At 33.0% G+C, this 22,208-nt stretch overlaps 2 protein-coding genes across 2 annotated transcripts; both read left to right on the top strand.

Annotated features, from left to right (window-relative positions):
* Nucleotides 1-1,953: 1,953 nt before the first annotated feature.
* LOC21384837 (copper-transporting ATPase RAN1) lies at nt 1,954-8,516 on the top strand. The gene is made up of 9 exons (XM_010089630.2): nt 1,954-2,360; nt 3,550-4,164; nt 4,509-4,938; nt 5,190-5,515; nt 6,229-6,287; nt 6,414-6,756; nt 7,007-7,204; nt 7,311-7,568; nt 7,807-8,516. The coding sequence occupies exons 1-9, from the start codon at nt 2,067-2,069 to the stop codon at nt 8,281-8,283; spliced, it is 3,000 nt and encodes a 999-aa protein (XP_010087932.1). The 5' UTR covers nt 1,954-2,066; the 3' UTR covers nt 8,284-8,516.
* A 4,811-nt stretch (nt 8,517-13,327) lies between these two features.
* Nucleotides 13,328-14,231, top strand: LOC21384836 (VQ motif-containing protein 22). Its single transcript, XM_010089629.2, has one exon. The coding sequence runs from the start codon at nt 13,422-13,424 to the stop codon at nt 14,004-14,006; it is 585 nt and encodes a 194-aa protein (XP_010087931.1). The 5' UTR covers nt 13,328-13,421; the 3' UTR covers nt 14,007-14,231.
* The last annotated feature ends 7,977 nt before the right edge of the window (nt 14,232-22,208 follow it).

Below are 22,208 nucleotides of genomic sequence, written 5' to 3'. Positions count from 1 at the left end.
AATGAGTTTTTTTACATTAAAAATAATCTTTTGATAAAATTATCAAACATATTTTCAAAAATGATTTCTATTTGAGATTGAAAACGTTTTCATTTTCATTTTCATACAAAAAATAAAATTATTTTAGAACAAATTCTAAACACGCCCAAAGATTTCATCAAATACATTAGAAGTAGTAACCATGATGATGTTTGATTCGTTGACGTCCCTCGTTAAATTTTCTGCTTTCTCAATCCAACAGATTTTCTCATAAGATAGAACACTATTGTAATTATTCATGATAATAATTGATTGTAGATTTTCTTATAATATACATTATTTTAGTGAAAAAATTTAAAAATGGGGTATGTTTGTTTTACAAAGTAAGTTAAGAACTTGAATTGTGTATATAAGAAAAAAACATTGTAGCAAAAAAACTGAATTTGAATTTTTATGAGAAAAAACATTGTAGTAATTGAATTTGCCTCGTTTATTTCACCGATTCGAGTTTTGAATTATAGTTTTATTACAGTTAAAAACTATCATAAAAAGTCACATTTAACTTTTTTTAACTATAGTTAAACTCAATTAAAACCACATCTTAACTTAACTCGAATCAATGAATTAAACGAATATTCTTTGAGATTTCAATTTGGCTTTTATAATAAAAAAGAGCCTCAACTGCCCTTATCTTAACCGTTACTCCTTTTTGCCTTGTAGAGCATCTCAAAGATTATTCTTACTTTTCAACTGAAAGTTCCCCTTTTACTTCTAAATAGATCTATGAGTGGCCGTAATTTGTTCTATGAAAGTGAAAATGATTATATAATTACCACATAAAGGTTGTAGAACCCTACCCAAAAAAGGTAATTAAGATCAATGCATTAGCTCTACTCTAAATCCCCCTCACTCTCTATATATATAATATACGTATATATTTATTCATTAGCTTGTTAAAGTAACAAGTGATATAAAAAACCACATCATCAAATGTAATTAAGGTATTATTTATTTATATATTTTGATCGGTGATCTAGAAACGTAATTATTGGAAATAAATTTGATTTTATTAATTAATTTTAATATTTAATAATTAAAATAAAAGCATTACAAAAGAAATATTTTAGCGTAAAGGTCAACTTAATTAAAACGTTTGGTTCATAAATTTAGAATTATAATTCAAAATTATTCTCGATTTACGTGTATTTTTTATGAGAAAAAATACTATAGCAAATCACAAACCATGATTCAAATTATGACACGAATACACTAACCAAACGCTATATTTGATAGATATTTTTTTTAATATTTGACTGAGTATAAAAAAACAAGTTATATCCTATCTTTCAAAATCTCGTTCATTTGACTGATTCGAATTTTCAATTATTAGTTTTTACAGTTAAAAACTCTCAGAAAATGTCACATCTAATTATTTTACTACGGTTAAAAATTCTCAAAAAATATTACATCTAACTTTTTTTGTTACAATTAAAAACTTTCAAAAAATACTATATCTCAATTTAAATTAAAAATTTGAATATGTAAAATAAATGAGACTATATTTGATCGAGAAAAAAAAAGAAGTGACTCATTGGCAAAACAACATGGTTGGAAATCAGAATACAAGTCACAAACGTTATCAAACAGACGTAACTTCATCAAATTTTCTTTTGTTTTATTTTCGAAAGAAAGAGAGAAGAGAGAGATTGACATTCTCTCTCCCCAACCCCTTATAGCGTGTAGTACAGAGGCGGCCAAAACATTTTTTTTTGTGTGGACAAAAGTACAAGTACACCTTCAGACTTGATTGTCATAAACAGAATCGTGAGGGGTATTATCGGAAAAATAAAATCCTGCAAAGACCAAACGGACCCCACCACCACCCTCTTTCTCGCAGCTACTTTAGTTAAGAAATTGCTGTCTCAACTATCTCCCTCGGAAGATCCTCCCCTTTCTCTCTTCTTTCCTCTCTTTCTTTCCCCTTCCCTTTCCTCTCTCTTAAAATCTCAACCCAAAATTTTCCTCTCTTTTCTCTTCACACGAACAAATAAAACCTCTGTTTGCCCCTCCATTTTTCTTCCCCAAACATGGCGCCGAACAGCAGAAGCCTCCAGCTCACCCAGCTCTCCGTCTCCGGCGCCGGCGACTCCGGCGACCTCGAGGAGGTGCGACTCCTCGACGCGTACGAGAATTCGGAGGAGGAGGGAGTAATCGGAGAGGGGACGATGAAGAGGATTCAGGTCGGCGTCACCGGAATGACCTGCGCTGCTTGCTCGAATTCCGTTGAAGCAGCTCTGATGAGCGTTCATGGCGTTCTCAGGGCTTCCGTTGCTCTTCTTCAGAACAAGGCTGACGTGGTCTTTGATCCCAGATTGGTCAAGGTTGGTTGGCGATTCTTCGAATTTGGGTTTTGACTATTTCTTTTCTGCTCAATTACTACTAGTTATTTCTTTTTTCTTTTTTTTTTGGATTTTTAGTAATTTCAATTCTCAGCTCATTTTTAGCTTGTTGAACTGCGGGTTGATCTTTGCTTCTCACCGTTACTATTTTTTTTAAACAAATCTTAATTTGGTTGTTTTTCTGAGTTTTGATTGTGATTCTGTGAATGCGATTCGAGTGTTTTTTTGGGTTGTATTAAATTCTCTTATTTTTTTTTCCTTGAAGTCTGAGCTTAAACTGTGGGTTGGTCTTCGCTGCTTATGGTTAGTAATTTGATTGATTTCTCTTTTGGTTGAGTTCTTTAAATTTTTATAAAAAAATAAAAATTGAGCTTAAATAAGTGGAGTATAATGAGGTCGTTCGGTGTTTTTGGGTTTGTTGGGTGGTATTCTTTTCTTTTACATAATTGCTATTTTTGGATGTATAATGATGAACCAAATTATAGTAAAGTGACAAGCTTAGATATTTCCTTTCTCTCTCCGTCCTTTTCCTTCCCGTCTGTCTCTCTCTGGTCTCTATAATCTGATCCTTCTTTTCTTCTGAATTCCTCTCATTATTTTGCAATGTATAATGGATGTTACTTGTTATTATATCATTCCAACAACTCCATATTCTGTTTTTGATCTGAAAATGAGGTTGTTATGAATTTACCTTTTTCTCCTGGGAAGTCTAATTAACTTGAGACCCGTCTAATTAAGTTTCCCAAAATAAGACGGTTATCGGTTACAAGTGGCCACTAGGCTGTTCTTAACAGATGGACTTGTATTGGAACAAGAAAGGTTAGACCTTTTAAGGGATAAATGCAAACGTTGGATTAGTATCGAATGTCTGCTGCAGTACAAATCATTATTATTTTAGGTAGTTCTTCTTCGTTGAATTTCATGATTTTCTAAACCCCACATCCTGTAATTTTAAGGTTTGGTTTGGTTTGGTTTTTTTGTTTTGTTTTGGTAGCAGTTTCGTGTGACGTGCTTCATTTTGCTCCAGGAAGCTAATAGTTGAATGTTCTCAAAGTCATCAATTGATTTATTCCCTGCACTTTTTTATGAGGCTTCTCTGGAGGTCTTGATACTTATTATGGTTAAATTGTCAAATAGACACTAAAGTGTTTCATTAGCTGTCCTAATTCAGGATGAAGACATCAAGAGCGCAATCGAGGATGCTGGGTTTGAAGCAGAGATTCTACCTGAATCCAGTGCAGTTGGGACAAAGCCTCAAGGAACCCTGTCAGGGCAGTTCTCTATAGGAGGCATGACATGTGCAGCTTGCGTGAACTCCGTTGAAGGCATCTTAAGAGATCTTCCTGGTGTCAAAAGGGCGGTCGTTGCATTGGCAACTTCATTAGGTGAAGTCGAGTATGATCCAGCCATAATCAGCAAAGAGGATATAGTCAATGCGATTGAAGATGCTGGTTTTGAAGGAGCCTTTTTACAGAGCAGTGAACAAGATAAGATTGTTTTGGGGGTTGCTGGCATATACAGTGACGTGGATGTACAGCTTTTAGGGGGCATACTTAGCAACTTGAAGGGAATGAGGCAATTTTATTTTGACCGAATTACAAGAGAACTTGAAGTCCTATTTGATCCTGAAGTTGTCAATTCAAGATCATTAGTTGATGGGATTGAAGGGGGAAGTAGCGGAAGGTTTAAATTACATGTCGCAAACCCTTATTCAAGAATGACTTCTAAGGATGTGGAAGAAGCCTCAAATATGTTTAGATTGTTCATCTCTAGCCTATTTCTCAGTGTGAGTTTTTCTTTTACATGCATATAGATTTGGTATTCACAGCTGTATAATCTCTTTGGTCCTCATTTTTCACCCATTTAGTAGCATTGAATCAAACAAAATCACTTCATAGATATTTATCCACATTAGTTGTTATAGTGATGCATATCTTTTTTTCAGATCTCACTAAAGCAGGCATGAGATAACTTATATCTGACCAGACTGGCAGACTACACAAAATTAATTTTGATTTTTATTTCTATTTTTTGTTGTGTGTGTCATCATTAGGACAACCCTTAGTAACCAATTGTTTTCTTTTCTAACTAAGAAGAATTAGTTACTGATACTTGATAACTTGCTGTCAGGTTCCTGTCTTTCTCATACGGGTAGTTTGTCCTCACATACCGCTGATTTATTCCTTATTGCTCTGGCGATGTGGGCCCTTCCAAATGGGTGATTGGTTGAAGTGGGCATTGGTGAGTGTTGTTCAATTTGTTGTTGGAAAGCGGTTCTACATTGCTGCTGCCAGAGCTCTGCGAAATGGTTCCACGAATATGGATGTTTTGGTTGCACTGGGAACATCGGCCTCTTATTTCTACTCTGTTTGCGCACTTCTGTATGGTGCAGTCACTGGGTTTTGGTCGCCAACTTACTTTGAAACAAGTGCAATGCTGATCACGTTTGTGCTCTTAGGAAAGTATCTGGAGTGTCTTGCAAAGGGGAAAACATCTGACGCTATCAAGAAGTTGGTAGAACTTGCACCAGCAACAGCGATGTTGCTTATCAAAGATAAAGGTACATAGTTGTGATGTCCTTTTTTTTCTTCCCACCTTTACTGATGAAGATCTCTGTCCCTATTGGAAGTTATTTACTTTCGTTACTTCAAGCTATTGCATATTGAAGTTTTGCATTTCAATGAAATTGCTGAAAACACATTGAGTTTTAACTTTTATGACATTTTGTTTTCTCTTCTTTACATGATGGTGAAAGAAATAAAGGTTTTTAACTTCTGAATAACTGACTAGTTATATAAATCCTAATACTAGACGGAAGATGTATCGGAGAAAGGGAAATAGATGCCCTATTAATTCAGCCTGGTGACACATTGAAAGTTTTACCGGGTGCAAAGGTTCCTGCTGATGGTCTTGTTGCTTGGGGTACAAGTTATGTGAATGAAAGTATGGTAACTGGTGAATCTGTACCTGTTTCAAAGCAGGTCGGTTCAAGAGTTATTGGAGGTACAATAAATTTACATGGCGCTCTACACATACAAGCTACCAAAGTAGGCTCTGATACAGTTTTGAGTCAGATTATCAGTTTAGTTGAGACGGCACAGATGTCCAAAGCTCCCATACAGAAATTTGCAGATTTTGTAAGTGTTTCGTATTTTCAATTTGGGATTGTCTTTCTACTGCATTTATTGTAGAACTCTTACCACTCTAAAGATTATATTATAAATGCGTTTTGTTTGTCATTACAGAGAACTTGCTTTTATACCTTGTGGTAGCCAAGTATTTATTGGCCAAGAAATGATAGTACGATTGAAAATGATGCTTTCACTGCTTCTAGAAATGTATAATCCTTCTTGTCAAAGTGTATAGTTGTTATTTAATATCTTAGAATATGTTGATTCATTGTCTTGTCTTTGTTGATGCCATAAATGACAATGCAAGTTATGATATGTAAGTGATATATACGGAAAATTGCTTCAAGTTTTGCCTATAAATTTTAACGGCATTGCACCATAATGAGTTTGTTCAGCTGTTGAAAGAGTTCTCCATGCCTGTCTTTTTTGCATGCGTCTGATGCCTGTTTCTGTTGTGATCAAATTCTTCAACTCAGTTATACGTTCTTTTCTGCATGGGAGCTATGCTGTTTCTCAACTAGTAGATTCCCTTTATCGAGTCAATTCAATTTTTTTCTCATTGTCGTTGCTTCACCTGTCATGCCATCTGATGTATCAGCTCGACATATATGTGCCTGTTACTTTATTGCTTATCTGCTTACTGTAAAGTTCTCTGTTGAAAAACCTGAAAAATAAAATATCAAGGTGTCTTAATATTTCTATTCTTTGTTGACTTGCAGATTGCAAGCATTTTTGTTCCTACTGTTGTTATGTTGGCGTTGTTGACATTATTGGGATGGTAAGTTCAGAGTGATCTATTTCTATTTTCACATTTCAAGAAGTAGAATTAGCCAATTATGTTCTCTTTAAGATTTTATGCCTATTTTATTAAATACATATCATCCAATCCAACAACTATCTGCAGGTACATGGCTGGAGCTCTTGGAGCCTATCCAGAAAGTTGGCTCCCAGAAAATGGAAATCACTTCGTCTTCGCCCTTATGTTTTCTATATCAGTTGTGGTGATTGCTTGCCCTTGTGCTCTCGGCTTGGCAACACCAACTGCTGTCATGGTTGCAACAGGAGTTGGTGCTAACAATGGTGTGCTGATAAAAGGAGGGGATGCCTTGGAAAGGGCTCAAAAAATTAAGTATGTGATATTTGATAAAACAGGTACCCTAACTCAGGGAAAGGCTTCGGTTACAACCACAAAAGTTTTCACGGGAATGGACCGTGGAGAATTCCTTAAATTGGTGGCTTCTGCAGAGGTGAATTCTTACTTCATAATTAATTCAATTATGTCTGCTATTTCACCTCCTCGCTGTTCTCATTGCTGTTTATTTGCTGGACTTGCTGATAGTGCTAAAAAAAAAATACTGCTATTTGGATAATAGATTATAAGTAAACCTATTGACGTCTTTTGTCATGTATATTTTTGTCTTCTCTGGACAATTCATCTTTCTGTCATTTTGTAGGCTAATTTGGGACCAAACTGGTTTTCCTTTCTTGTCATTACAGGCTAGTAGCGAACATCCACTGGCAAAGGCGATAGTTGCATACGCCCAGCATTTTCATTTCTTTGATGATTCTGCTCCTAAGGATGCCGAAAGCAATAACAAAGACTCTGCAGTATCTGGTTGGCTTTTTGATGTTGCAGAATTTTCTGCTTTGCCTGGAAGAGGAGTCCAATGCTTTATTGATGGAAAACAGATTTTGGTAAGCTTATTTTTAATCGTGATCAGTTGCTTTCCATAGAACTTGAACTCTGGAACATAAACTTTGTGACTTGGGCGTTGCTTACTTGGGGACTTTGTCTGAACAGGTTGGTAATCGCAAGTTGATGACTGAGAGTGGAATCAACATCCCTGATGATGTGGAAAAATTTGTGGTAGATCTTGAAGACAGTGCGAAAACAGGCATACTTGTCTCATATGATGGTAATTTAATCGGTGTTTTGGGGGTTGCAGACCCACTGAAAAGGGAAGCTGCTGTGGTAGTTGAGGGCCTGAGCAAAATGGGCGTTCGACCAGTCATGGTTACTGGGGACAATTGGAGGACAGCACGGGCCGTTGCTAAGGAGGTTGTCTCCATTTCTTTTTCTAACTAAACCAAATTTACCAAGTGTGTGCATGTTTTTTCCCTTGATAAATGGGCCTTAATCGGCTTTGACCTTTTGTGATTGTTTTTCTAATTTCAATGAGTTTGAGATTTACACTGATGACTAGTAGTAACTAACATAAGCCACATGGTTCTAAATTATAGAATGATCAAGGGGCATTGTTATAGTCTTGTTCTAATATCTCCCATAATCTGGGCAGGTTGGCATTCACGATGTAAGGGCAGAGGTAATGCCTGCAGGAAAAGCTGATGTAATTCGTTCGTTTCAAAATGATGGAAGTACGGTCGCAATGGTTGGCGATGGAATCAATGATTCTCCGGCGCTAGCCGCAGCAGATGTTGGTATGGCAATTGGAGCGGGGACAGATATTGCCATTGAAGCGGCGGATTATGTTTTGATGAGGAGCAATTTGGAGGATGTGATTACCGCCATTGATCTCTCGAGAAAGACGTTCTCTCGAATCAGATTGAATTATGTGTTTGCCATGGCTTACAATGTCGTAGCGATCCCTATTGCTGCCGGAGTTTTCTTTCCGTCGTCGGGGATTCAGTTGCCTCCATGGGCAGCTGGCGCGTGCATGGCTATGTCTTCTGTTAGTGTTGTATGTTCTTCTTTGTTACTTAGGAGATACAGAAAACCAAGGCTTACCACTATACTAGAAATAACTGTAGAATAGAAAGTGTGTCAAGGAAAAAAGTTAAAAATAAAAAGTTAAAATTTCACATTCATTTCACAGGAAGGTTACTGATATTTACATAAAGTGGGTCTCGATGGAATTTGGGCCCAAATTTTGTGTTTTTTTTTTTGTTTTGTTTTATTTTTTCCCACGTGGTGTAATTCTACCACCCCAGTCCTTGTAAATGCTACTTGTATAATAATTTTCTTTGGTTTTAACCTTTTGTCAATCCACTTGCGGGACTACTATTTTTCTTGGTTCATGTTGGTGTTATTTTTAATCACGGGAGAGTAGAAACAGATGACAAAGAAGTAACCGTGTCGTTTTTGATTTATTATAGGTCAAGAGCTATCTGAATAAATTTTTTAATTGTAGAGTGATGGCGTCCAATCACCATACCACAAATTAATCTGGCTGCAAACTTTATTTAATTTGAGATCAATTTTTACTTAGGAATTAGGATGCTTTTCGAAGATCAAGCTGAGATTGCATATATCGTCTCAAAGTTGCGTTACACCCAAGTGTTTTGCCTAAACACCTTCTTTGCCCCGTTTATTGTGCCAAAAAAAAAAAAACAAACCGTGTTTACAAAACTAGATTCAAAATACCACTGAAGCAAAGTTTTAAAATACTATTACCCATCCCAGCCTTTAGTTAAAAACATTATAAATCCAAAATATTAAATAAAAATCAGTCTTAAACAACTTAAAAATGAAGTATTTGCTTAATTGAAATATTTATTGGTAACACTTTGAAATTAAAAATTTTTTATTTAATTTTTTAGTTGTCATATTTAGAATAAGATTTGATATAGGTTTGCAAGGGTAATTATCTTATTTTAAAATTTAACCTAGTGGATATTTTGATTCTAATTTTATAAGCATGTGCTTATAATATTTGTATAATAAGAGAGGCAAATGTCGTATTTAAGCAAAATACAGGAGATGTTTTGAGTATTCTCCCAATTAAAAAAACAAAATAGTATAAATATTTGTAAGATAACCATTAGAACTGTTAAAAAATATGAAACTACTCGATTAGATCGATCCATTCCAATTTGCAAAGTGCACATAACAGATTAACCGCAACTTGGATTGAATGACACTTCATCAAATTTGCACTTGTGCGAATCAGTTGCAGATTGAACATAAAAAGTAACTGATCCAAACCGATCAACACACATATTAAATTTTTTTTAAATACCTTAGGGTTTAGGATTAAAATATAAATATGCTATAATCTTAAATTATTAAATATGAAATATGACTTTCTAACTGATGTAACATGAGTAGAATCATTATAAGACTTGACTTGTGATTTTATGAATTTTAGCTTTATTGTTTAGTTTTAGATGTCTTTTGAATGAATCAAAATTTTTGACTATATTGGATTTGCTGATGTGTTAATTGCATATTGGATTGGATGAGAATTTAATCCATGCGAATTTCTTAAATCCGCACATGTCCAGATTAAATTGGTTTGAGCTAAAAAGTGCAATTTGGATCGAAAAATGCAAAAGTGATATGCTTCATGATTTGCTAGTATTATTCATTTATTTTTGTGAAAATTCAGTCCCACACTCGGTAATAAGAAGCTTTTGGATTATCCCAACATAAATTGGGGTAAGAAATAATGAGTATTCATAACCATCTTCAGGAAACCTTGTCAAACCGACCCTTGTGTATAAATGTGATATTTGTTGTTTGAACTTTCTTATGATGCAAACATCTCAAGGACTTCCAATATGAATAAAAAGCGATTCATCTTCTATTATATATATATAATAATAATAATAATAATAATAATAATAATAATAAAGTAATTATATGTCAAATTTATACCTCTACACACCGCTTTGTTTTATATATACTGCTATTTTAAAACTCTCTACTTGTGAAGGCTTTACATAAGTTCTTAAGAAACAAGGACTATCTTACTAGCTAGTTTTCAATTGATGTGCAAATAAATAAAAACAGCTATCTTAGCGTTGAGTTGACGCAAATACTTTATTAGTCAAACACATATATAGAACAAAAGCAAATGTGGCTGGCCATACACTCCCTCATTAGCGATTATGGTTTTTCAAAGATTGTTAGGCTCCGTTTATTTCACCGATTTAAATTTTATTACAGTAAAAATTTTTTAAAAATAGTCACAGTTAATTTTTTTATTACAATAAAATTTTTTTTACATAAAATTACATCTCAACTTAAATTAAAAACTCAAAGAATTAAACGGGCTCTCAATGTTACAACTAGCTTTTTAATATTTCTAAAATCTCATAATTGTTTCAATTGCCGCTCTTTGACCAAACTTTACAAGTCTTTCAAAATTTGTCTCCCTCATCTACAGTTTGCACACGTCGTAGTCAGTAGATGTAGACTTGTATTAATATATAGTAATTGCGTTCACATGCGTGCACACTACTAACTGTGCACTTGAGAAATTTCAAACAAGCCAATATTCTTAAAAACAATACTATAAAATATCAGTAGTAGTGGTGTTGAGTATTACTCATCAACATAAAATTAGTATTAGTCACGTTGCATGAGGCCCACAAGTATTTTCTTATTTTTAGTCATCATGCGAAAAAATGTAAGAAAAAGGCTTTACTCTTCAAAGTAAAAAATTATTAGCACTATTAACTGAGAGCATTTGCATTTATATGGTTCTCAAACATTTTGTCGTGGCAGATTATTCTCTATGATTTTGTGTGTGTGTGTGTGTGTGTGTGTGTGTGTATGTGTGTGGCAATTGTAAGCCCTAAATTAAAATTAACGGTGACTTCTGAAATCTTACATTAATCACCTTTCAATCGCATAGAGTAATAGAATGTTTTAGAGAAATATGGATACAAGAAATGTAAAATATTCTCTTCATCGTTGTTAGAAATCCTTAAAGTTAACATTTTGAATTTAATGTAATTATTCTGTAAAAATTTCAGTTCAGTTAACATGCAATTGTGACATGATTGTTTTTGTGAAATTTCGTCAATTTTAGTGTCAGTGACTAAAGTGCAAAAAAAAAATCAAAACTCCGAGAGTAATATGCTGAAAAAGTAATACAATGTTCATAATTCAGGGACTAACAATACTAATTACCCTTAAGAAAATAATCAACATGAAATAATTGAAACAGCAAATGAAGACACGTAGGTGCAATTGTGCTTCTCGAATTAGTTTGTGTCGATCGATTGGTTTTTGTATTCTTTGTTCAAATTTCTTCAATATATATCTAGCTTTATTGGATTATACGATATAATTCTTCTACCCTTAATTATCTCGGCGAGGGTGAGTATTGATCTGGGTTAAATACACCCACTTCAATTGTCTACCAATTTAATAGCAATATAAACTAATTCAGAAAAAAAAAAATGTAACCATGTTTGCCTCAGTCATTTTGCCTTTCGGTTATTAAATACATACACCACAACTCAGCAAAAAAAAAATAAAAAAATAAAAATAAATACATATACCACAAGCGAGTTCACGGAAAAATAGAATAAAACGAACTAAATTTACAAAGTACTGGAAGGAAAGTTTAATAATGCAGATCTTCAAATAAAAGGATAAGTTAAATATATTCCTATAGGCATTTCTTTAATTTTCGTTTCAAATAGAGTTGGTGATGATTTTACAGTTGACATGTCAAAGCAAAGATGGAGGGCCCCACTAATTTTTCAATTTTTACAGATAATGATGTATTTGATTTTCCAATTTATCGGAGGGGAAAAGACAATATGAAACTTGAAGCGTTCAAAGGAATTTTTTTTAATTAATTTTTTATTATTTATTTTATATTTTATGGAAGAACTTTAAAGGATATGAGAAGTATGCAATGTATCTTAACTTAGTCAAGGCAGAAAAGTATGCATGTGCATAAGATATATAAAACGCTTGCTGTACAAGCCAATGTTTCTAAGTAATTAAGATCAAATCACGTATATTATGCAATCTCTACGAGTTTGTTCGTAGTCATGATACTACTGAACTTACCAATAGAAACTTATCGAGAGTCTTTATATATTGTTAAAATTTAATCTGTTTGCCTTAGATTGATCTAGCTATGAACAAATAAATTAAGTGCGAAAGATAAAGAGCGACATCATAATTTATTACAGAGAGAATATATGAGAACACATGAGAAAGGAACATAATGATATTTCGAATGGAATGATCGGAAAAATTCACATATTCAACGTCAAGAGTAGCTCCACATGAGGGTTGTAGGAAACCCAACCAACCTGAATCCATGAACTAAATACCCTGATCTTAATTAATTTTAAATATACTATGACATATATATGTAACAAGTAATTAGCAATAGAGTTTATAAATGTTAGATTAGATACAGCAAGTCACTTCTAATTTGTTAGTGGCACCGAGCACTTTTACATGTTAGTTACATTCATACCTATAAAGTATCAACAAGTATGAACAAAAATGCCAATTGTAAAAGAACATAAGCTAATTAAAATGCTAAAATAATAATGTGGATATATTTTATGTATGTATGCATGCGGGTTTTAATCGAGTTAGACCCTAGTCACAGATCTTTTGTATGTTCACCATACATTAAAAAATATAGTTGTCAACCGATTTTAAGCAAATGCACACAAATCACATATGTCAAGGAATATCCTACATAAAATAATGGTCAAGTTTACTCCACATATGGGTTATGCAAAAACACACCAAAAGAATATATTATCGATGGATTTGGTGGGTGTGAAAAAGTAAAACAATCGACATGAAAAGTGGATAATGTCCACGTTTTGTTTTCCACAACTACAAGTCTATCTCTTGATTTTAGCAATTTTTTGACCAAGGAATTCTTAAGACCCTACCTAAAAATTAGATATTCTCCAATACAAAACCAACGTACGAGTTTAAAACGACACATGTATATAAATTTAAGATATGATGATCTTATTGACGTTAACACATGCAATTTCCTGGAAGCTTGCAATGCCCACATTCTTTAGCCCCAAGTCTCCATTTTCCCCCACAAAGATAATCAACGGTCAAGAGTATAGACTAGTCTTACCTTTGACTCCAAGAAATCTAAAGTCACTACAAAGAGCCGTTCCGAACTCCTTTCTTTCATCACAAAAACAACGAGCTTAAGAAAAAGAAACTATGGCAAGTTCTAACCAAGAGTGGCTACAGTATTACGATCAAATCACCGACAAGCATGATGATCACCATCAAGCTCACGCCGGTGATTCTAGTACGCCGTCGAAGCCAATCCGGAGACGATCTAGGGCTTCGAAGAAGACGCCGACAACCCTTCTCAACGCCAACGCTAAGAACTTCCGAGCCTTGGTTCAGAAGTTCACCGGCTGTCCCAACAACTCCAATATTTCACTTGTCAACCAGAAAGGCCCTGTGAACTTGAACTTCGGACTCAAAAACGCAACTCCGATCGCCGAACCTTTCCGAAACCAGTCGTCTCAGCCGGAGCTGGAGGTCCCACCACAGAATCATCAACGGCAACAACAACAACAACGATCTTATTTCCAAGAGAACAATAATTATAATATGGAACAAGACCACCAAAGTGCGTACTCATCTCTTAACAGTACAATGACTAGTGATGTTTTCTTCAATCAAATAGCCTCCATGAACGCTAGTAGTGTTACGGAGATGTACTCCAACGGCTTTGTCACGGACAAAGATCTCTCTGTCAATGAATTTTCGCATTCAGGATTCATTTTCGACTGAGTATAGTCTTCTGCTTGTTTTGAACGGGGAATACAAAATGGAGGATTAGGTTTTTCTTACAAAAGAATCTAAATCTCTTTCTACTCAAAATACTCCATGGGCAGAAACAATAATAATGCAGCTGTTTGATTAATTGCTTTATAGTACTTGAATCGAATTATTATATATTTTGGTTATTAATAAATTCTGTCATTCATGCATGTTATGTACAGTTGCATATTACTAGTTATGTGTGTGCTTTTTTTTTTTTTCACTTCTTTGTTTCATTTCTTATTTTTCTTTTATTTTGTTATCTGGGGGAAAAATCAATTCACAAAATATGAGTCTATACTAAGCAATTGCTTTTCTAACACAGTGGGTGAACACACAGATAATTGCTCTTTGACTATAATCTCTGCTTCAATTTAATTGCTATATTTTGGTGAATAATTTTTGTTACTCATGTTTATATGATAGTACGTACGCTAAATTTTGTGGTCATATCACTTTTTTTTTTTTCTCGCTTTGATTGATGTCACTTATTAACTTAAGGAGATACAGCACCACATAAAAGGAAAAACAAAAGGATCTAATTTTAGGAATTTGATCCTACCTGAAAAATCTAGTTTGTACTTAACATTTTGATTCGATATTTCTTCATATGAATTGTCGACTTGCTTTGTCGTAGAATTTCTACAATGGTGTGGTAACCATATGTACTAATTAATGTTCGACATCTAATGTCCATGGCAACGATTTTTTTTTTTCCTTCCTATATTAGTTTTCTAGGCAAAAACATCTAATGCCGTATGATGACTCCTGCAATATTTAAGCAGAAGCCACACACACACACACACAGATATAGATATACGTGATATAATTATTTGCCAAAATCTCGACTATTCCATAATATATATATATATATATATATATATATAGAGAGAGAATTAGGGTCTCGTTTAATTCGCAGATTTAAGTTTTTAATTCGAATTGAGATGTGTTTCTGAGAGTTTTTTACTGTAGTAAAAAAGTGAGATATGACTGTTTTTTACTGTAGTAAAATTCGAATCGGTGAAATGAACTGGACTTTAGTATCCATGTATATATACACTACAAAATTTTTGTTTGTCTATTCTAAATATCTTGATTAAGGCATACAAAATGAAGAAGACATGTTTTATGATTTACAAGCTTTTTTTTTTTTTTCTTTTTTTTCAATGAAAAAATTTTGAAGCATGTAAATCATGAGGTTCCCATGGTTTTCTTATTAGTCAAAAAGGACTGAGCTGAAAGTGGGAAAGGAAAAAAGTGGCTGAGATCTAGTATTGTGAAATGGGCTCCGTACTTTGAAGGTTCTTAGCACTATAGAAAATCTGCTTTGTCTTAGTCTACACCGAAGTAATTGATTGAAGAATCTCATCTGACGTTCCTTTTTGACTAGGTATATCATATATATATATATATATATATATATATATATTTATGGCATGATGTAAACTTTGCCTTTATCGCAAGGACAAGAATATTTAAGACCACCATATATATGTTCATTTCAAGAGGGCCACCAAAAAAAAAAAACCCAGAATATATATCATCCTGAAACATATTTTGCATGGAGAAATTATGCCAATTCTATCATATTTACAGCGAAAAATGAATGAATAATTATTTTCTTCAAATGTTCCCTTTTATGACTACAGGAGCCAGATTTGAATTTCATTAATGAATGTTTCTATGGACACACAAACTTTTCTTAGCTAAATTCAGCATTGGTACTAATTATGTGTCATAATGTTGCTGCTAGTCAAAGTTGACAATCTTGGAATTCTCGAGTTGAATAATTCAAACAATTCAAGTAATTGACGGATGTAACATAACAATTCACGGAATCGTGTCCAGAGATATAATTTAAAGGGAAGGGTGTGGCGTATTGTGGACTTAGAATATTATCCTAATGTGACTCATTAGGGTTGCTAATAGCAAAGTCATTCGCAATGCGGCATTTCGATTGCTATGTATAACCGCATAAGTAAGAATACCAAAATATTATTATATATTCAATTGTTTAAAAGGACGAAAGGTTAAAAATATGATCCACAGGAAAATTTAAAGGGAAAAAAAGTTGATGTGAGAGAATGAGTTAGGAAGATAGGTCAGCTTGTTTAGATAAAAAATGGACAATCTTTTCTTTTTTTATTTTAGGAAATATAATAATAGAAATAATAACAATTCCACGTTTCATTTAAGGGCATCCAATTGATACTATTATTTTTGAATTTTGATATAGTGTCAATTTAGTCTCGGAACTTTTAGTTTTAACAAATTACTCCTTGATTTTTAATTTATTTTTTGACAGTTTGGTTTCTAGCAGTACTAAAAATGATTAATTAATGATTTTTGAAATTTGACTTAAATAATCACATTTTCATCACATAATAGCCGAAACTTTTACATAAATAGCTATAATAAATGCGAAATATTATAGTTTTCAATAGCCTTTAATAGTAATAATATATATATATATATATATATATATTTGCATATAACGTAACGATTTTATAAAATTTGAAGTTACGTGCATGGACACATGATTATCTTTGTTCAATTATAAAAATCCATTTCAATTTTATCTTTAGGGATCAAAGTTGTCAAAATTAAAAAGTTAAAAGTTCACTAATATATCAAAATAAAAAAAATCCAAGAATCAAAATATCATTATACTCAAAGTTCATAAAATAATGGTACCAATTACCCTTATTAAAATTTTGCAGGTCATGCTATGTTTCTATGTTTCACAAATAATGTTATGTAAAAAGAATAGCCTTCAACCTTAAGAATGAGAATGTAGGGATTATTGTCTTTAGTCAACCTAATCATTGATTAGAAGCTGAACTCTTTTTTTTTTTTTTTTTTTTTTTTTCCTTAATGGCATAAATACACCCTTTGATCTGATAGAGTCTCGTATTTTGTTATTATTTAAAAATTTAGATCCAATGGTGAATGCCCCGCAAAAGAGCTATCTTTTGGATTCATGCCACAGGAATATTGTTACTTTAGCTTTATGCTCCCTCAAGTATGTTTACCTCTAAAGAGAAAGTTACATATTTTCTACATTTTTAAGTATCTAACTTATTAAAAGTACTCCTTTTAAAAAACTCTACCTCTTAACTAATTCTAGTCTAAAAAGTAGAAATATATGGGCTAATGTTAAGGGGTAGAAGGAGCTCCATTACAAGGAGTATTTTTAAAAAGAAAAAATGGAAATTTTACCCTTAAGAATGCATGAGTCTAGACTTTTACCTTTACTCTTAATAAATATCATTTTGTTAGTGTAATTATTTGACTAAAAATGTTATAAATTAAGAATTTTGGTACAAATCCTGACTCATGCACTTTCAAAAGATATTTTTCAAGATTATCCTTTTAAAAATTGCCCTTACTTAAATTGCCGCAGTCAGACAAGTAATCTATAAGATTTCCACGGGTAATCTAATAAATCTGCTGGCATAGGTCCTCAGTCAGTAATCTGGTAGATTGGTGTTTATAATCTACAAGATTATTTTTTAGTAATTTTCAACAAAAAAGGCCTACTACCATTACATGCAATCAGAGAAATCTGTTAGAATGACAATCGAACAAAATGAAATTGACAAAGTGATCATCTTTATTTTTTATGAAGAATGATTGGGTTGTAAGAAGTGGTCGTTCCATAGTCATTTTATAAATAAAAGTTTTAGAAAAATTATTTTACTAACAAAATTTTTTTATTGAGTTATTTTTATAAAGTCCTCTCTGGTACATTAATAATCTACCAAATTGTTTCTGGAGCGTCATAAAGGTTATCAAGTTACAAAAAAAAAAAAAAGAAAAAAAAGTTATGTAAAAAGATTTACAAATCAATCAAAAAATTTCGAAAAGAAAAAATCTTTAGACCATAAAATCAAGATTTAGTTTGTTCAGCGCCAAAAGCGAAAATGTTTTGATCTCTGACCGTCAACCATTAAAAAAAGTGCAAAAACAAAATCAAAGCAAAAATTTACAAAGATCAAAGCAAATATGTAACACAAACAATAAAAAGTTTTAACAAAATCGTCGAAAACGATTGCACTTGCAATTTTATGTTGTGTAAGAGCTTCCATACAGCAAAGCATATAAAATAATCCTTTTGACTGAGCCACTGATGATTTGAATTGGTCATAACTCATCTTTCTTCAGGTCTTCAATTTTGTAAACTTGTCAATGATTAAGCTAGCTTAAGGAATTACATCTTGACTTTCATTTCAAGAAAGCAACATGATTTAATGAAGTATCCATTTCTCAAATAATTAAGCAATAATTTTCAGGAGGCTATTTCTATTGGCATATATACGTCCAATATTTCTGTTTTTTAAACTTTTTCCTTAACCTTATCATAAGTCAATGTTGATAAATGACTCAAAAAATTAAGAATGCTTTTGTATCTTATGGAGATGATTAGTTTTGCATATATATATATACACAAACACACACACATATATTTACTCCACAAGCTATAAAACCTTATATATTGACAGTGAAAACTGCATATATATCTAATATCTAATACTTCAGCCTCACAAGAAACTGCATGAAGCAGCAGCTGCTATGTATGGTAGGACACATTTTATCTCATCCATAGTTTTTTCCAGAGTCCTCAATTGCAAGTCTAATTATTGTTCGTAAAATGAGACTCACTATGAAATGGCAAAATATAAGGTAAAAACTGCTGAAATAGAAATTTAACTTTGCAGCTTTTGTATACGGTTTTTCTCAAGGACAGGAGTGAGCAAAAAGAAGAAACATTTAATGACCACCCTTTATCTATAAAACCTCATTCTGTTTCTGCAATTTCTGTCAAGTAAGAAGATCATGTAATTAACCTTTTTAACTGAATTATTTGTACTGTTAGAGACGACTATCAAATGACATATTGTAAAAAGAAATCTAGTTCATTTGTAAATTAGAAAGCCTGGTAATCTTTTGTTTTTGATCAGGAATACTATTTTTCACTCAAAAACCGAAAAGGAAAAACGAAATTTCTCAAAATGACCTGAATCATGTATATTGGTAGTTCACTTGAATATAATAGACATGGACTGTAAAACATATTTGTCAGATGTAGAAAAATTTGCTGCTGAAGTTCTTAGTGACATTAATCTACTGTCAACATATTCAACAAACAAAGAACTAAACCAAGACAAAAATACAATTCCAAGAAGCCAACATAGTAAAGGAAATAGGGTCACCAAAAATTAAGTCTTAACTAGTATAGCTTGAAGACTAATTCATTAAATATGAAAGAAAAAAAGTAGAAATCTCTTGATCTGATCAAAAATTCGAAATACAACGGACCAATGTAATGTAATACTGTTTCTAATTTCATTTTATATGTAAACTTGCTACCTTATTAATCAGTTCTTTGCTGAAGCTCAGCTTGTACCATCTTTCTTTAATCTCCATTTCCAGCCTCTTGTTAAGTTCCATCGTCTCCGGATCTATGTCGCCTTCGGTAGATTGAAATTCTATTTTCCACATCTCGTAAATCTTCAAATGTATCCTTTCCATCTTCAATTTGAACGACTTGATTATATTCTTTCCAATTTTCACTAATATTTCCTTGTGGGGGGACCTCATCAGAAAGATTGGAGAACCGAAAGCGAAATCCAAGTTCAAGACTTCAAAGCAGATCGTACCGAGAAGATCTTTTTCTCGTTTACCATACGAAACACTCTCTTTCATGATCTCCTCCTTCTCGGCTGCACTTCCTCTCGGACTATTCCTCATTTCTCTGCCGATTAATTCCAGCACAGAAACGAACATGTCGATAATGACCGAATTCGCTTCCAAGCTCTCCCAACATTGAATCGTATTCTTGACTTCCTCAATCTTTGGCTCTATGTCTTCCGGCTCTGACAGTAAGATGACCAAGAAGTAATCAACCAGAAGATAAGAGATATCGATCCCGATACTAATCGCCGTGGCCTTTATCCCTACGAAAGCGCTTCTTCCTTCAGAAGATTGATTAAGCTGTTCCAGCATCTCTATCAAAGTCTTGTTCCCGATCCGTCTACCTTCCTCTGCCTCTTTCATCTTCATTGGATTTTGTTCCCGCATCTTTTCGTCGTAACCGTCTTCAAATTCAGCAAAAGATTCAGTACCACTCCGCTCAAACACTGCCAATTCCGTATCATTCAATTTCTCTGCGGAACCCTCCACGGTTTTCATGAGCCTTTCAATCTTCGCGTTGAATTCCTTCACTTCTTGTTCGAGATCTTTCAGACGCTCGACTTCTCCGTTGAGAATATGCCGAATTGCGGTTGTTCGCAACTCGCTTAACTTTGTTTCGTAATGTATCAGCTGTGCTTCTACCATTCGAAAAGCAGAATCGAGCTGGTTGAATGCAGACGCAAAAGAGTCCTCATTCTGTTCTCCGCTGCCAATTCCGGGCCGGTCGATTCTTTCATCTTCTTTCTTCTCCATTGTCGGATTCTCTGCGAAAGACACAATGAAGAACAAGTTATCACAACATAAAAAAGTATAAAAAAGAATAACAAATCAAAGAGAAGAAGTTTAATTTAAGGGATTTGAATTATACCTTGTTTTTTCTCTCTCTGTTTCTTGCTTGATTTCTTCATTCCTTTCTTTCTTTCTTGAGAGAGAACGTTTAGAAAAGGACTTAGGAAGAATTGACCTATACGGAAGGAGAAGTAGGTATTTCTGTTATGTTGACTGATCAGAGCAGTAACCGCTATTTATAAACTCTCTAATTTCTCGATATTTTCTTTTATTCCTTTATTTCTTTCTTTATTGACAGAAAGAGAATCAACGCTTAGATTGAAATAGAGTAAAGAAATGAAGGGTCAATTTAGTCTTTTGTGTTTATTTATCTTTTCATTTTATTTTATTTGGTCTTTTTGTAAGAGGTAGGTTTTTCTGTTATGATCGGTTGAGAGTAGTAACCGTAATGTCCCATAACAAGTTGTGATTTCAACTAATGATTTTGATTGTAATTCGTTAAGCATGAAAGCAGTTGCCACGTTGGACTTATAGTATCAATGATTCAGAAAAAAAAAAATGTAAAAAACCTCTCTAAACTAATATTAACTATCTCAATTTTATGAAAGCACAAAAAAAAAAAAAAAAAATCACTTTTACGTCTTAAAGTCCGGACCCTTTTTTACTTCTTTATTACAGGTCCAAAAAGTTTCATATTCTTTAATCCCCACACCCAACATTTGTTTTTGTTTTTGTTATTTAATTGGATATTGCTGCATTAAACACGAGAAACTTTTGCTAGGCCAATGTTTCATCAGTTGAATTATGTCTAATTCGTACCATATGTTTAAATATAGATTGGGATCACTCGTATAATTAGCAAGTTAATTTCCCAGCGAAAAAAAGACCCTTTTTATTGAAGATTTGAGGAATCCAAGTATCTTTAACCATCAAAGCTATGTTTTCTTTGTTCAACTATTCATTTCATTATGAACAATGTTACATGGCATGGTGGTATTCAACACCATTAATTAATAGAAAGTGAGTCCGCGGTTTGAGACTCATAGGTGGAGCTTATCTTTTTATTAGTAATAGTGTTTAACACTGATGATGTCTCCAAATATTTTTTTATTAGCTATTTATGTGTCCACGTCTTTCAATTAATTGTAAATACCGTCCCACTTTAAATCAAAGCCTTTTGAACAGAACAATAATAATAATAAAAAAAATTATAAGAACAAAAGAAATTGTTTCGCAATAATTAGTCTAAAACGACCAAAGCGTACTATACACGCCATAATAATCAGTAATATAAAAAACAAGCCACTTTCTGAATCATTTTGAGTCTAATTCATCTAGTATTGAAAGAAGTAATCCATATTCCTGGAATATTTTCAACTTATATATCTAGTATAAATCTCCCACCTTTATCAATTAAAAAACAGAAAAAAAAAGAATATTTGAAATCTTCTTTGCATTTCTATGAACTCACTATATTTTAGTTCTTTAATACACGTCGAGCATGTTCCATATGTCTTTAATTCCCATAACAACATTTCCATGAATTTGTTTAACTCGGGATCTTCATTTCAATGTGATTGCTTTCCTATGAAATCCTAGATTCTGCTATCTATTTTAAACCAAACCGTAAAAGTAAGAACTTTTTGGGATAAACAAAAACGAGACACGTATTTTAATGTTGGTTAGTAC

Source organism: Morus notabilis, unplaced genomic scaffold (assembly GCF_000414095.1).
Source record: "Morus notabilis unplaced genomic scaffold, ASM41409v2 Scaffold4905, whole genome shotgun sequence".
NCBI classification, from domain to species: domain Eukaryota; kingdom Viridiplantae; phylum Streptophyta; class Magnoliopsida; order Rosales; family Moraceae; genus Morus; species Morus notabilis.
The sequence above is the reverse complement of the archived record's forward strand: the minus strand, read 5'-3'. Positions and strand labels throughout refer to the sequence as shown.